The sequence below is a fragment of the Bubalus bubalis genome, chromosome 2 (genome assembly GCF_019923935.1).
Source record: "Bubalus bubalis isolate 160015118507 breed Murrah chromosome 2, NDDB_SH_1, whole genome shotgun sequence".
NCBI classification, from domain to species: Eukaryota; Metazoa; Chordata; class Mammalia; order Artiodactyla; family Bovidae; genus Bubalus; species Bubalus bubalis.
The window spans coordinates 186251487-186264072 of NC_059158.1; the positions used below are offsets into that span (position 1 = coordinate 186251487).

The 12586-nt window shown below is 56.5% G+C and overlaps 1 protein-coding gene across 1 annotated transcript in view; it reads right to left on the reverse strand.

Annotated features, from left to right (window-relative positions):
- Positions 1-6375: 6375 nt before the first annotated feature.
- The window catches only part of IGSF21 (immunoglobin superfamily member 21), a 281859-nt gene continuing 275648 nt past the window's right edge, over positions 6376-12586 (reverse strand). Inside the window, exons 7-10 of the mRNA XM_025278849.3 lie at positions 8333-8418; positions 7773-7965; positions 7328-7366; positions 6376-6598 (exon numbers count right to left, since the gene is read on the reverse strand). Of these exons, the coding sequence (XP_025134634.1) occupies positions 6525-6598; positions 7328-7366; positions 7773-7965; positions 8333-8418 (392 nt within the window). The 3' untranslated portion in view covers positions 6376-6524. The remainder of the gene's footprint in view (positions 6599-7327; positions 7367-7772; positions 7966-8332; positions 8419-12586) is intronic.

A 12586-nucleotide genomic window follows, 5' to 3' on the forward strand; every position in this document is an offset into this window, starting at 1 on the left:
CAGGGGATCTTCCCAACCCAGGGATTGAGCCCGCGTCTCTTACGTCGCCTGCATTGATAGGAGGGTTCTTTGCCGCTAGCGTCGCCTTAACAGGGCATAATTATCCCCATTTTATAGTTGAAGAGCTGAGTTCAGATGGCTTAAGCCACTTGCTGAAGATGCTGCAGTGGGAATGTGGTTGAGCTGCTGTCCGAGTCCTCAGAGACTTTCAACTCCAAAGCCTTTCAAAACCCTGGCTGTCACGGGGGAAGGACAGTCCCTGTGGTCAGAGAAGGAGGGTCTCTGGGGGAGGTTGTTTGAGAAGGTGAGGGTAGGGATGCGCGATTAGGGAAGGGCTCTTCCAAAATGCTGTTTGTCTGTGGCCCTGGAGTCTCCAGATCCACGGAAGGAGGGGCAGGAGGGAATGGGGGTCTGGGGTGGGGACAGCCCACCTGGGGCAGGGGAGAGGGGGCGGCGGGAGCAGAGGAGAGGTGGGGGAGGCGGCCTCCACGAAGCTCAGCCCCAAGGCCAGGTGCAGTTGCCCGCCCGGGGCTCCGCTGCGTGTGCCGACACTCAGGCCTGTCGCTGGCGATCGGGCCCATTTGGAAAAAGTGCGTGTATTTTGCACATCCATTTCCTTCCACACATCACTCAGGGCTGTCTTCCCTGGAGGAGACCAAGGGCGTAATAGCTGACATAATAGCTTAAGTGCCTTTGGAAAACTCCCCAGCTCTGGGCTGCTCTGCGGCTCAGCTGCCCCCATGGGTGTCAGGGCTAGTCTTTCTTGCTCTGCCTCTGTCTCTCTTGCTCTGCCTCTGTCTCTCTCTTTCTCTCTGACTCTCTTCTGTCTCTTGTTTCATTTCTATCTACTTCTCCCTCATTCAGCACTTAAGCTCGTTCCATCCGGTTCTTGATCTCTGTTTCACAGGAGCCCAGTTGGACTGGAGAGTTCCTTTTTTCAGAATCACTCCCCGCAGGGACCCTATTCTCTGTCCCACCACCCCCATCCCCAAATTCCTTCTGGACCCTCCTGTCTCTCTAGGATGTCTGATCCCAGGGTGGGCCTGACACCCTGGACCCTGAACAGCTCTTTGGCTGGTTCCCCCTTTTCCCCTCTCTTTCCCCTTCCTCCCCTCTCCAAGCCAGCGCATCCTTGGCTCCTCTCTCCGCTCTTTCTAGACTCCCCCCGCCCTTCTCTCCCTCCACCCACCTTCTCATCACTCAGGACCATCCCTGTCTCCCTTTCCTTTCCACCAGCAGCATCAGGGCTCCTGGGGAAGTCGGCCTCCACACCGGCCTTCCAGTCTCTGCCTCCATCCCAGAAACGTATGGGTGAACATCTAGCTTTAGGGGTCACTGGGGCGGTCAGCTCTCCTTCAGGGGCAGAGCGCAGAGACCCTTGTTTTGGGTTTTGTTTTCTCTGCTCTGTGTTCATGTGAGCATTTTATCAAACCTGTAGCCTGTCTGGAGTCAGGACGACAACTCTGAACCAGGGTCCTCATGTAGGAGCCATGGCTCACAGCTCTGGGTCTCCCTTCAGACAGGGTGGCCTTGACCTCGGGTTGGAGGTGGTCGCTCGCATCACAGTACCCCATGGGGTGGGTAGGTCCCCACATATGCTCCTGCTTGGCCAGGGTAGAATCAGGAAGGATGGTCTCTGGTACCACGAGGCAGGGCAGGGCAGAGGAGCAGTGTGACTCCCCTTGCGGGTGCTGTGGGGCCCCGAGGTACCCCAAGGCTGAGAAGATGCTGACTCCAGACCTCACTCCTCTTGCAGGCACGTGGGCACAGAGGCCACCAGTACCACCTCCCCGGAACCTCCTCCCTGGAAGGGGCGGCTCCAGCAAAGTGTCATGTGCCACCCCCCCACTTCCTGTGACCCAGTGATGGGGAACCCCAGCTTCCACGTTCTTGTTGATGAGCCTGCCTCTGAGCGCTAGGCTGACGGGAGGAGGAGGACTGACCCCCTGGCTGATGCGCTAGGAAGGGGGCTGGCCCCCTCAAGGCCCAGCAGGGGTCTCTGCACCAACCGACAGCTGGACCCACTGACCTGGAGCCAAACTGGGAAGGTGGCAGAGTTGACTCTGATGCTCCTTCCTCTCCCTCAAGTCCTGGCCGCCAGGTCACCGCCTCCTGGAAGCGCCCCCGGACCTCCCCGGGGGGACAGCTTTGCGCCCTTTCTGTGACCCTCTTGCACTCTGATATTTTTGTTCTAATACTTGTCATGTGGCATCTCAGTTCCTCTTTTCCTAGAGTCTGTCATTCTGCAGGGACTCGGTGCTCTTTATGGCAGGATCTGCCCAGCTTGTCTTGGTGTTTCCCCTGCGTGGCGTGCAGCCAGACCAGAGGGGTGTCAGAGTCTGTCAAATGAGTGAGTAGCCAGGTAGACAAATAAAGGAAGGATCTGTCTCCCTGTCAGGCTGGGCTTGACGTCACCCATCCCACCTTGCATCCTTGCAGTCCTGGGTCAGATAAATCACCCTTTCCAGCCTGATCGGGGCTCAGTGTCCTCAAACTCAGAGCCCAGAGCAGATGGCCGCCCCATCCCCTGCGGACGGCAGGCCTCCCGGATGACTCTCTCTGGGCGTGTCCCCTCCCACTTTATGTGGCTCGTTCACTCGCTGCTGAGAGGCTGATGTATTTTAAGGGCCGTGGAACCCAGCGCCAGAGCTGTTAATAGGGCAAAGTGATTCCAATTTCATGCCTACATGGGCTTCCCTCTATTAAGGTAAAAAGAAGGAACAAATCTTGTTTTATTCCTTCCAGAAAACAGGCAAAGGCACTGCGCAGCACTGTGTGAGGCAGGATTGCCGGCAGGCAGCAGGGGCGGCAGGTGGCTCGTGTGAGACACAGCGGGGCTTTGGGGAGGAAGGAAGTAGGTTGAGGGGCGGGTGGCGCTACGCGGTGGTTGCTGCCGGGCTGGCCTGGATGTTGACACTGATGGATCTGAGAGACCTTTCAACACTCGACCACCAACTTCTTTGCTGTTGCTGGCAGGATGCAGGCAGGCAGATATGTATTGTGTGAATGGATCATTTAGCTGTCACACTTTTAAAAGAGAAATTGCCGTGAGGAGACATTTGGGCTTCCCCGTTGAAATGAGAGTATGTGACGTGGTGGATGGGAAACCAAGATTCTAGAAAATATCAAGTTCAGAGTGTGGGGCTGTTGTAGATTGTGAACACAGCCCTCCTTCTGCCTCCTGACCTGTATGCACACACTATGCCGGATGGTTTTGTAGTTCTCACCCCAAAGTGGAATCAATCACGCCATCCCTTAAATCCAGGCTGGCCTCATGTTGGCCAAAAAACCCCAAAAAAACCAATGCAGTGGAAGTGGCAGAGGGCACATCCCCCAGGTCAGTGGGACGTGATAGGTGTGGTCTCTGCCCCCGTGGGCTTCACCTGTGGCTCAGTCGGTGGAGAGTCTGCCTGCAGTGCAGGAGATGCAGGTTCCATCCCTGGGTCGGGAAGCTCCCCTGGAGAAGGACATGGCAGCCCACTCCAGGAGTCCTGCCTGGGAAATCCCATGGGCAGAGGAGCCTGGTGGCCTACAGTCCATGCAGTCGCACGAGTCGGACACGGCTGAGCAACTAAACCCCCACCACCACGCCACTGCGAGGCCTGAGCCTGGAAAACATCCTGGGTGGCTGTGCCAGTTTCCTGTCCACCAACCTGGAGGCTCAAAACAAGGCAAATCTATTCCCGTAAGAGACTGCTGGACGTGGGAAGTCTGAGATGAGCTGGACAGAGGGAAGCTGTTGGTGGGCTGGTTCCTTCCGGAGGCTTAAAGGGGGAGTGTTTCCCCGCCTGTTCCAGCCTCGAGGCTGCCTGGATTCCTTGGCTCACAGCCCCTTCCCAGCATCACGATGACCTCTTGCTTCTGTCATCACAGCTCCCCCTACTTGCTGCTTTCTTGTCTCCCTCTTATAAGGAACCTCTTGTGATTGGACCCACTTGGGTAATCCAGGACAGTCTTCCCAGTTAATCCTAAGATCCTTCAGTTAATCACATTGGCCAAAATCCCTTTTGTCACATAAGATAACATATTCACAGGTCCTTGGGGTTAGAATGTGAGCATCTTAGGAGACTCACAGACTTAGAAAACGAACTTATGGTTGCTGGGGGGGTGGGGGGGATGGGATGGTTAGGGACGTGGACACACTGCTGTCTTTAAAATGGATAACCAACAAGGACCTACGGAACAGCACATGCCATGTGGCAGCGTGGATGGGAGGAGCTCTGGGGGTGCGTGCTGCTGCTGCTAAGTCACTTCAGTCGTGTCCGACTCTGTGCGACCCCATAGATGGCAGCCCACCAGGCTCCCCCGTCCCTGGGATTCTCTAGGCAAGAACACTGGAGTGGGTTGCCATTTCCTTCTCCAATGCATGAAAGTGAAAAGTGAAAGTGAAATCGCTCAGTCGTGTCCGACCCTTAGCAACCCCATGGACTGAAGCCCACCAGGCTCCTCCACCCATGGGATTTTCCAGGCAGGAGTACTGGAGGCACGTGGATACAGGTATATGTATGTCTGAGTCCCTTTGGTGTTCACCTGAAACTATCATAGCGTTGTTAACGCTATGCCCCAAGACAAAATGAAAAGTTTATAAAAAAATTTAAAAAGAGCATGAACGTCCTTTTGGGGTATCACCCTGTGCGCCACTCTCATCCTCCAGCCCTCTCCTCTGCCGTGCAGATTCCAGAAGCCGCATGTTGCACAGGACTCCCAGACTGCCCTGGGCTTTTCAGGAGCCCCAAATAAATTTTTATTGGGTTAATCAAGTAAGATTCTGGGGTCAGTGTCTTACTGCAGCCCAGCTTCTCCTGGCCGAATAACACACGCTTCCAGGTCTCTCCTTGGCGACTCTCAGGTTTGGGCCGTGGCTCAGAGAGGCCACCGTCCCCCAGACACTCTCCATCCTTCCCTCCAACAGCTGAATGGCTTGGCGAACCGTCTAGCAGCTGAGTAAGAAGTTCTGGAGCCTCTACCACTGACTTACGTGAGACCCTGATTGCTGCTGGCCTTGGCCATGTGACTTACTCTGGCTGACGAGAGTGGACACGATGGCAGATGCCGTGACTGTACTTGCCTGGCTTGCATTTTTTTTCATGAGCTTTGATGATCCACCATAAGAGGATCAGCCACCACCTCCTTAGCCCGGGCCCCAGAGCAAACACCCAGGGAGGAGACCCAAGTGCAACCCCAAGCCTGGAATCCAGCCCAGACAGCCTCTTTCCTGAAGCAGGGCTGCCCAGCTGAATGCACACTGCTGTGCTGTGCTCAGTCCTGTCTCTTTGTGACCCCATGGACTGTAGCCCACCAGGCTCCTCTGTCCATGGAATTTTCCAGGCACGAATACTGCCATGGGTTGCCATTTCCTCCTCCAGAATCCAGACTAGATCAGCTGAACCACTTCATCCTGAACATGAACATAATTATTCAGTTCAGTTCAGTTCAGTTGCTCAGTCGTGTCCAACTCTTTGGGACCCCATGAATCGCAGCATGCCAGGCCTCCCTGTCCATCACCAACTCCCGGAGTTCACTCAAACTCACGTCTGAGGCGGTGATGCCATCCAGCCATCTCATCCTCTGTGGTCCCCTTCTCCTCCTGCCCCCAATCCCTCCCAGCATCAGAGTCTTTTCCAATGAGTCAACTCTTCGCATGAGGTGGCCAAAGGACTGAAGTTTCAGCTTTAGCATCATTCCTTCCAAAGAACACCCAGGACTGATCTCCTTCAGAATGGACTGGTTGGATCTCCTTGCAGTCCAAGGGACTCTCAAGAGTCTTCTCCAACACCATAGTTCAAAACCATCAATTCTTCGGCGCTCAGCTTTCTTCACAGTTCAACTCTCACATCCATACATGACTACTGGAAAAATCATAGCCTTGACTAGACGGACCTTTGTTGGCAAGTAATGTCTTTGCTTTTGAATATGCTATCTAGGTTGGTTATAACTTTCCTTCCAAAGAGTAAGCGTCTTTTAATTTCATGGCTGCAATCACCATCTGCAGTGATTTTGGAGCCCCACCAAAATAAATTCTGACACTGTTTCCACTGGAGAAGGGAATGGCAAACCACTTCAGTATTCTTGCCTTGAGAACATAATTATTAATACCTGTTATTTCATGCCTCTGTGATTTGGGTTGCTTTGTTATGCAGGGTCATTGTGGCAAGAGCTGACTATTACACCTGGCCCTGAGGGAGCTTAGATTTCCTGAGTCTCGGGCAACCTCCCACGCCTGGATTTGGATGAGACAAGACGCTGCCCTTCCACCCCACCTCCGGGAAAGAGCATGCCGTCTGTCACCCTGTCACTGCCTGACCCAAGGCTGCATGCCGGCAGGCGCCCTGTTGCTGCTATAGACCATGAAGAATACAGAGCCACGGACGGAGGTGGGGAAAAGTGTTCTGTATTAATTAAATTGACCGAAGGAGCCAAGACATGGACAGAAAGAGACTAAGAACAAGACTGGAAATAGTTTAAAAAAGAAAGGAAAACCGGTCGCAGAGACGCCAGTGCCAGACGGAGTGCAGGCCGCGCCTTCACGTCAGCTCCAGGACCACTGTCAGGGCGAGCACCACGGTGAGCCGGACGCCAGCGGGGCCAGACGCGGAACCTGTGCAGGGGGCGGCGTCAGGGCAGGGGCCCCGCGCTGCCTCTCTCGGGGGCGTGGGGGGGGGGGTGGGCCCTGGGGACCACGGAGCTCCGGAGCGCCCCGGACGAGAGTCTGCCCTTCAGCGCCGGGGTGCGCTGGATTCCAGCCCCAGCCCTGCCGTCGGTCCCAGTTGACTGCGTGTGATCCCTTCCCTGTCCCAGGCCTGCTGGGCTGAGGCTGGGCTCCCTGGGGGCCCCCAGGACCCTGCAGTGGGGACCAGGAATGTGGGGGGACGCATCATGAAATGTGGGGTCAGCTCAGTGTGGGGAGGGGAGGGCTGTGGGCCTGGGAAGGGTATCCGGGCCCCACGGGCTGGTCTCCAGGTCAGGGCCAGCCTGGAGACAGGGGCAGCATGAAGGACCCTGCTGAGGCACTGGTCTGTGTGCCCAGCATCCTGCGAAGTGGTCAAGGGCCCCAGACCACAACCCCAGGGTCAGGGTTGAACGCATCTTCTTGGGGTCATGGAAGCTGGTCCCAGAAAGACCTGGTCCCTGGAGATCCCTGCTGGCTGCTTAGGGATACTGGGTCCCCCTTAACGGCTTTAGTGCCCACTCCTGACCTTTGACCCAAACTCTGCCCAACTAGAGGACAATCACGCGCCTAAGGCCTGAGGGAGGGGCAAGCGCAGGCAAAGGGAGTGTTTGGGGGACCAGCGCTTTCATGCCAGAAGCTCCGAGGTTGGAGACTTACCATTGGAGTCTTCTGTTCCTCTTGGGATATTCGGGTTTTCTGTCGGGAAGAACAGAAAGAGAACTAGAGCATGGACGGCATTCAGAACTCGGCAAAGGAGGCCCTTATCCAGCGCCTGCTGAGTGTCACGTCACCGCGCCTCTCAGGGCAGGCACACGGCGTCTGCGGGCTGGGAGGTACTGGCCCATTCTACAGATGGAGAGACTGAGGGAGGGGAACCGCTTGCCCAGGGTTGCCCCGTCATCGAGTGGGAAATCTGAGATTTGAACCCAGGGCTCCTGAGCTCCAAAGCTGCTTTTGTTTCACCCGCAGCACTCCAGTGCCTCACCGCGGGCGCCTCCTCGGGGCAAATTTGGGGAACTCGGGCCCCTGCTGCGCCCACCTCCTTGGGACAGCCCCACCCAGCCCTGGGTGGCCCTCCCGACCCCGGTCTGGCACAGCATACCGAACACGATGAGCCGGGTGTGCGTGTCGGTGGAGCCCAGCGGGTTCTGGGCCATGCAGCGGTACATGGAGCCGTTGAGCTCGGCGGGCACGCGTTCCAGCACCAGCTCCTTCCCGTCAAACTCGGCGCTGCCGTCCAGCAGGCGGCTCCCCACCCGCGTCCACGTGAACATGGGCTCCGGGAAGACCTCGTTCTGTTGGCCAGAGCAGGGGAGGGCGGAGTCACAGGAGGACCCTTATCGGGAAGGGGGCCAGAGGCAGGGCCTGGCGGGGCGCGGGTATCACATTCTCATCCGACGGGTTGGGAGCGGCTGCCGGGAACCTTGGGAAGAAGAGGACTCTAGGGCTGAAAAGAAGGTCGAGACCACGTGCTCTGAGCTGCTCTGAGGTGCTCTGAGCTGGAGATGGGCGGGCAAAGCCATCTGCCATCATGCAGATTCGGAGACTGGGGCCCGCTGGCGGTGCTGGAGGTCAAGGGGAGGGAGGCTTGGGCCCCGCCCACCTCCCGCCGGGGCCCCGCCCACCTCCCGCCCCCTCTCAGCTGCTCAGAGCGAGGCTGACCTGAAACCCGTGCACCAGGATCCTCACGGTGTCCCCGACCCGGGCTCTGCTGGGCGTCATCATGATTTTGGGTCCTTTGGGGGCAACTGTAAAGGAGGAAAAGGCCGGGTCAGAGGGTTGTGTGTTTGCGCGGGGGAGAGGGGACTCGGCAAGGAAAGGAGGGGCGGGGGAACGGAAGAGAAGGCTCCCATCCAGTGCGCTCACACACGCAGTTCCCGAGCCCCGGCTGAGAACTGGGGACTTAATGGCACCCAGAACACACCCCCTCCCTGGTGGGGTTCACTCTCAGTGCGGGCAGAAGACGAGCGCCAGCCGGTGCGACAAGGGGTCAGATCAGAGACGCCCGGGGGAAGGGGAGTCGGGGATGACTCAGCAGCAAACAGGGAGGAGCCTGCCCCAGCAGCCAGTACTGCAGAAACTCAAACTCCTATGAGCGCTCAACGCTTGTGAGGTGGGGTCTTGCCATGTCGCCCCATTGTACAGCTGAGGTAACTGAGGCTCAGGGGAAGCAATTTGCCAAAGGTCACACCGTGAGCAAGCACCAGGGCCAAACGTCGGGTATCGTCACTCCTGCCCCAGAGCATTTCCTTCCAGGTTAGTCTGACCCGCGGGTTTGTTTGTTTGTTTGTTTTTCCTGGAATCTCGGGATTGGAAGTGAGTGGAAGGTACCAAAATACGGGGGGGGCCGTCTCCTTCCTTGGGCCTGGTCTGTGTCCTCCTGATTCTCTTCCCCATCTGGCATCACTTCTGTCAAGCCCCTTAACGTCTCTGAACTTCGGAGACACGGCACCCAAGGCGGGCCTAGAGACTATCAGGGCAGGAAGAGCCACGGAGATCACTAGGTTCATCCTCCCAGGTTTTAGATCGGGAACCTGAAGCCCAGGGTTTCAGTGCAGTCCAGTCGCTCAGTCGTGTCCCACTGTCTGTGACCCCATGAACCGCAGCACGCCAGGCCTCCCTGTCCATCACTAACTCCCGGAGTTTACCCAAACCCATGTCCATTGAGTCAGTGATGCCATCCAACCATCTCATCCTCTGTCGTCCCCTTCTCCTCCTGCCCTCCTCAATCTTTCCCAGCATCAGGGTCTTTTCAGTGAGTCAGTTCTTCACATCAGGTGGCCAAAGGATTGGAGTTGCAGCTTCAACATCAGTCCTTTCAATGAACACTCAGGACTGATCTTCTTTAGGAGGACTGGTTGGGTCTCCTTGCAGTCCAAGGGACTCCCAAGAGTCTTCTCCAACACCACAGTTCAAAAGCATCAATTCTTCAGTGCTCAGCTTTCTTTATAGTCCAACTCTCACATCCATACATGAACACTGGAAAAACCATAGCCCAGGGGTAACGAAGGGGTTTATCCAAAGTCACCCACAGAGCCAGTTTCTCCTCCCGTGGCTTTCACACCAAGCTTCTGTCTGCCAGATCCTTCCATCACTCACTCGTTCATCCAGCAAGGAATTACTGAGCCAGCTGCTTGCCAGGGCTGGGGACACGGTGGTGATGGAGGCGTATGCCTGCTGACACGGAGCTCACACTTTAGTAAGGGAGACATTCGACACAAAGTAAATACGTGAACAAGAGCTTATCAGAGAGCCATAGCATCGTGGAGACTCGGACCAGTGGGGAGTCAGGGTCTGAGTATCTCCTCCTCCGAGCTGCTATGTCAGCTGAGAGGAAGCTCCTGAAAAGGGTTCCAGGTGGAGGGAACAGCCAGGCCATGGTGCTGAGGTTGAAGGTCGGGGGTAATGGGAGTGTGGACTGGGCCAGACCCTGCAGATTTCTGGGCCAGGGAAAGAGGTAGGGTTTAGATCGGAGTGCCTTGCTTGTGTGCCTCTCTCTGCAAGCACCTTCCAGGGGTGGCAGCAGGAGAAGAGCTTTGTCACCAGGCTCTGGGGCTGCCCCGGGATTTACTCATCGGCCCCACCAGCTCCCGAAACCTTTCTTTCCCACTCAGAGCTCTCAGAGAAGAACTCAGAGCAGCTGGCAGATGCGAGTGATCTCCCAGGCACTGCCAAATTCATTCTCTGAGAATGACACCAAAGGACTGTTAATTAAATCAAGAGCAAGACATCTGAAGGGCCGCATGGGGAAGAGAGACGCATCAGAGGGAAGAGCTGGGCCCGCGCCAGGGGACGCAGTGATGGGGGAGACGGGGGCGGTTCCCACTGCTGCGTCCACCATGCAGGAGAGGAGTCCCTGTGCGCCCCGGACCAGTCCCTTCCCCAGTTTCCCCAAATGCAGGATGGGAACAGCCACGGCAACCCTTGCCCGCCCACCACGCTGGGCTGTTAGGAGTGCTGGGAGATGGTGTGGGTTTGAGGGCATTTGTCCAGCACATCCTGAGTGCCAGGCATTCGGTTAAGCAACTTAGGATTCATGATCTCATTTAAACCTCCACCGTCTTGAGATTGTCCTCATAAGGCAAGGGCGGCTTGGGGGAGCCGAGTCACTTTCTCGCCTTTTTCATGAACTCTCAAGCGCGGTCAAGGTCCCTCTGCAGGTGAGGAGCGCTGCGGGGGAGGGTCTGTCTCCTCTTCATGTCCTGCACGGGTGGCACCGTCCCGCTGCAGCCAGCAGGGGGCATAGAAGAGCCCCCCATCCCCCGCCCCGTGAGCAGGAGGAGCAGACAGCTCCTGGGTCAGTCTCCTAACTGCCCGCTTTTCTAAAGGCCCCACCCACCCGCTTCAGGCCAGCCTGGGCTTCCTGGCCCCCAGGAGAGGGAGCTCACATTTATCAGGCGCCTGACACGCACTAGACTCCGTTCTAGGACCGTCCCCAGCCCTCGCCCTCATCCTGATGCTTACGAAGCAAGTTGCCATGAAACTCATTTTGCAGGTTACCTAACTGGCTCCCAGGAGATCAGACAGCGAAGACGTGGCCGGAGAGGACCCGAGCATGCATCGGTCTTTAGAAGAGCGCTCAGAGCCCGGGAAGCTGCTTGCATGTGGGCAGCCAGACCCCTCCCCTGCTGCACTGCGCTCCCGGGTGGAGCCTGAGGGGCATGCAGTGGGTAGGTGAGGGGGTCTGCTCTGCCCTCATACCTCCGGGCCTGACCCTGGCAGCTGGCAGCCAGTGAGAGCCTTGGTGGCAGGCGGCCCCTCTGACCTGCAGCAGGAGCTGCTGGGAGGCCAGCGGCCACCACGCACACCCTTCCACCGCACGCTGACGCCCTTCAGCAGCTCCTGACAGGCCGGTCCTGGGCCCTCTCTCCTGCCCCTAGAACTCATCGCTGAAAAGACCCACAGGAAGGTTCTCTGCCGCTGGGATTTCCTTCCTCTCAATTCCTGGACATGTGGAAAGAGTGGGAGTCTGGAGACCCAGGACTGAGGCCTGTCTTCCAGTCTCTGGTTACGTGATTTGCGTGAGTTGGTTCAGCTTGTTGGGCCTCAGTTTTCTCCCCTGTACATGGGGAGAATAGGCCACTCCCCCACTCTTTGAGAAACTGTTCTGAAAATGACAGTGAGTGGGAGGGACAAGACAGAGATGTGAAGTGGTGTGCATCTGCTCAGGGGCGTGCATGAGAGCCTGCTTGTATAACTGCTCTCTTTACTCCCTCAGCATTGTGCTGCGATATTAGCCTTGTGAAATCTCATGGAAAAGCTCTTCTAGGCCCTTCACTGTGGGAGTTCTGGGTCTTCACGAAGACAGTCATCTACTCACTCACCCACCTACTCATCCACCCACTTACTCATCCATCCATCCATCCAACCCCCAGCCTTCCAAGCATTCATTCTATCCATCCCTCCAGCTTTCCAAGCTTTCATTCTGTCCATCCCTCCATCCACTCATCACTCCATCATATTATTCATCCCTTCACCATGTCCCCCATGCGTCCATTTATCCATCCATCATCTGTCCAGATACCTACCCATAAACCTGCTAATCCGCTCACCCACCCACTCATTCACTCATGTGCTGTATCTGGTTCTTTACTGGACACCTAATCTGTGTTGGCCACTATGCAGGGCAGTGTTGGGGACACAGTAATGACTAACAGCAGTGGTCTGTATTCACCGAGTCCTTGCTCTGTCACTATGGGAAGCACTTGGGATGCACCGCTTGTTTAATCTTCACTGAGCCCTGTACCGTGTGAATAAGACCCTATCCACATTCAGCTTAAATTCCAGTGGAAGATCCAGGTAATAAGAAAACATATCATATACTTGCATGCGTGTGTACTCAGTCATGTCTATCTCTTTGCAACCCCATGGACTGTAGCCCCTCAGGCTCCTCTGTCCATGGGATTCTCCAGGCAA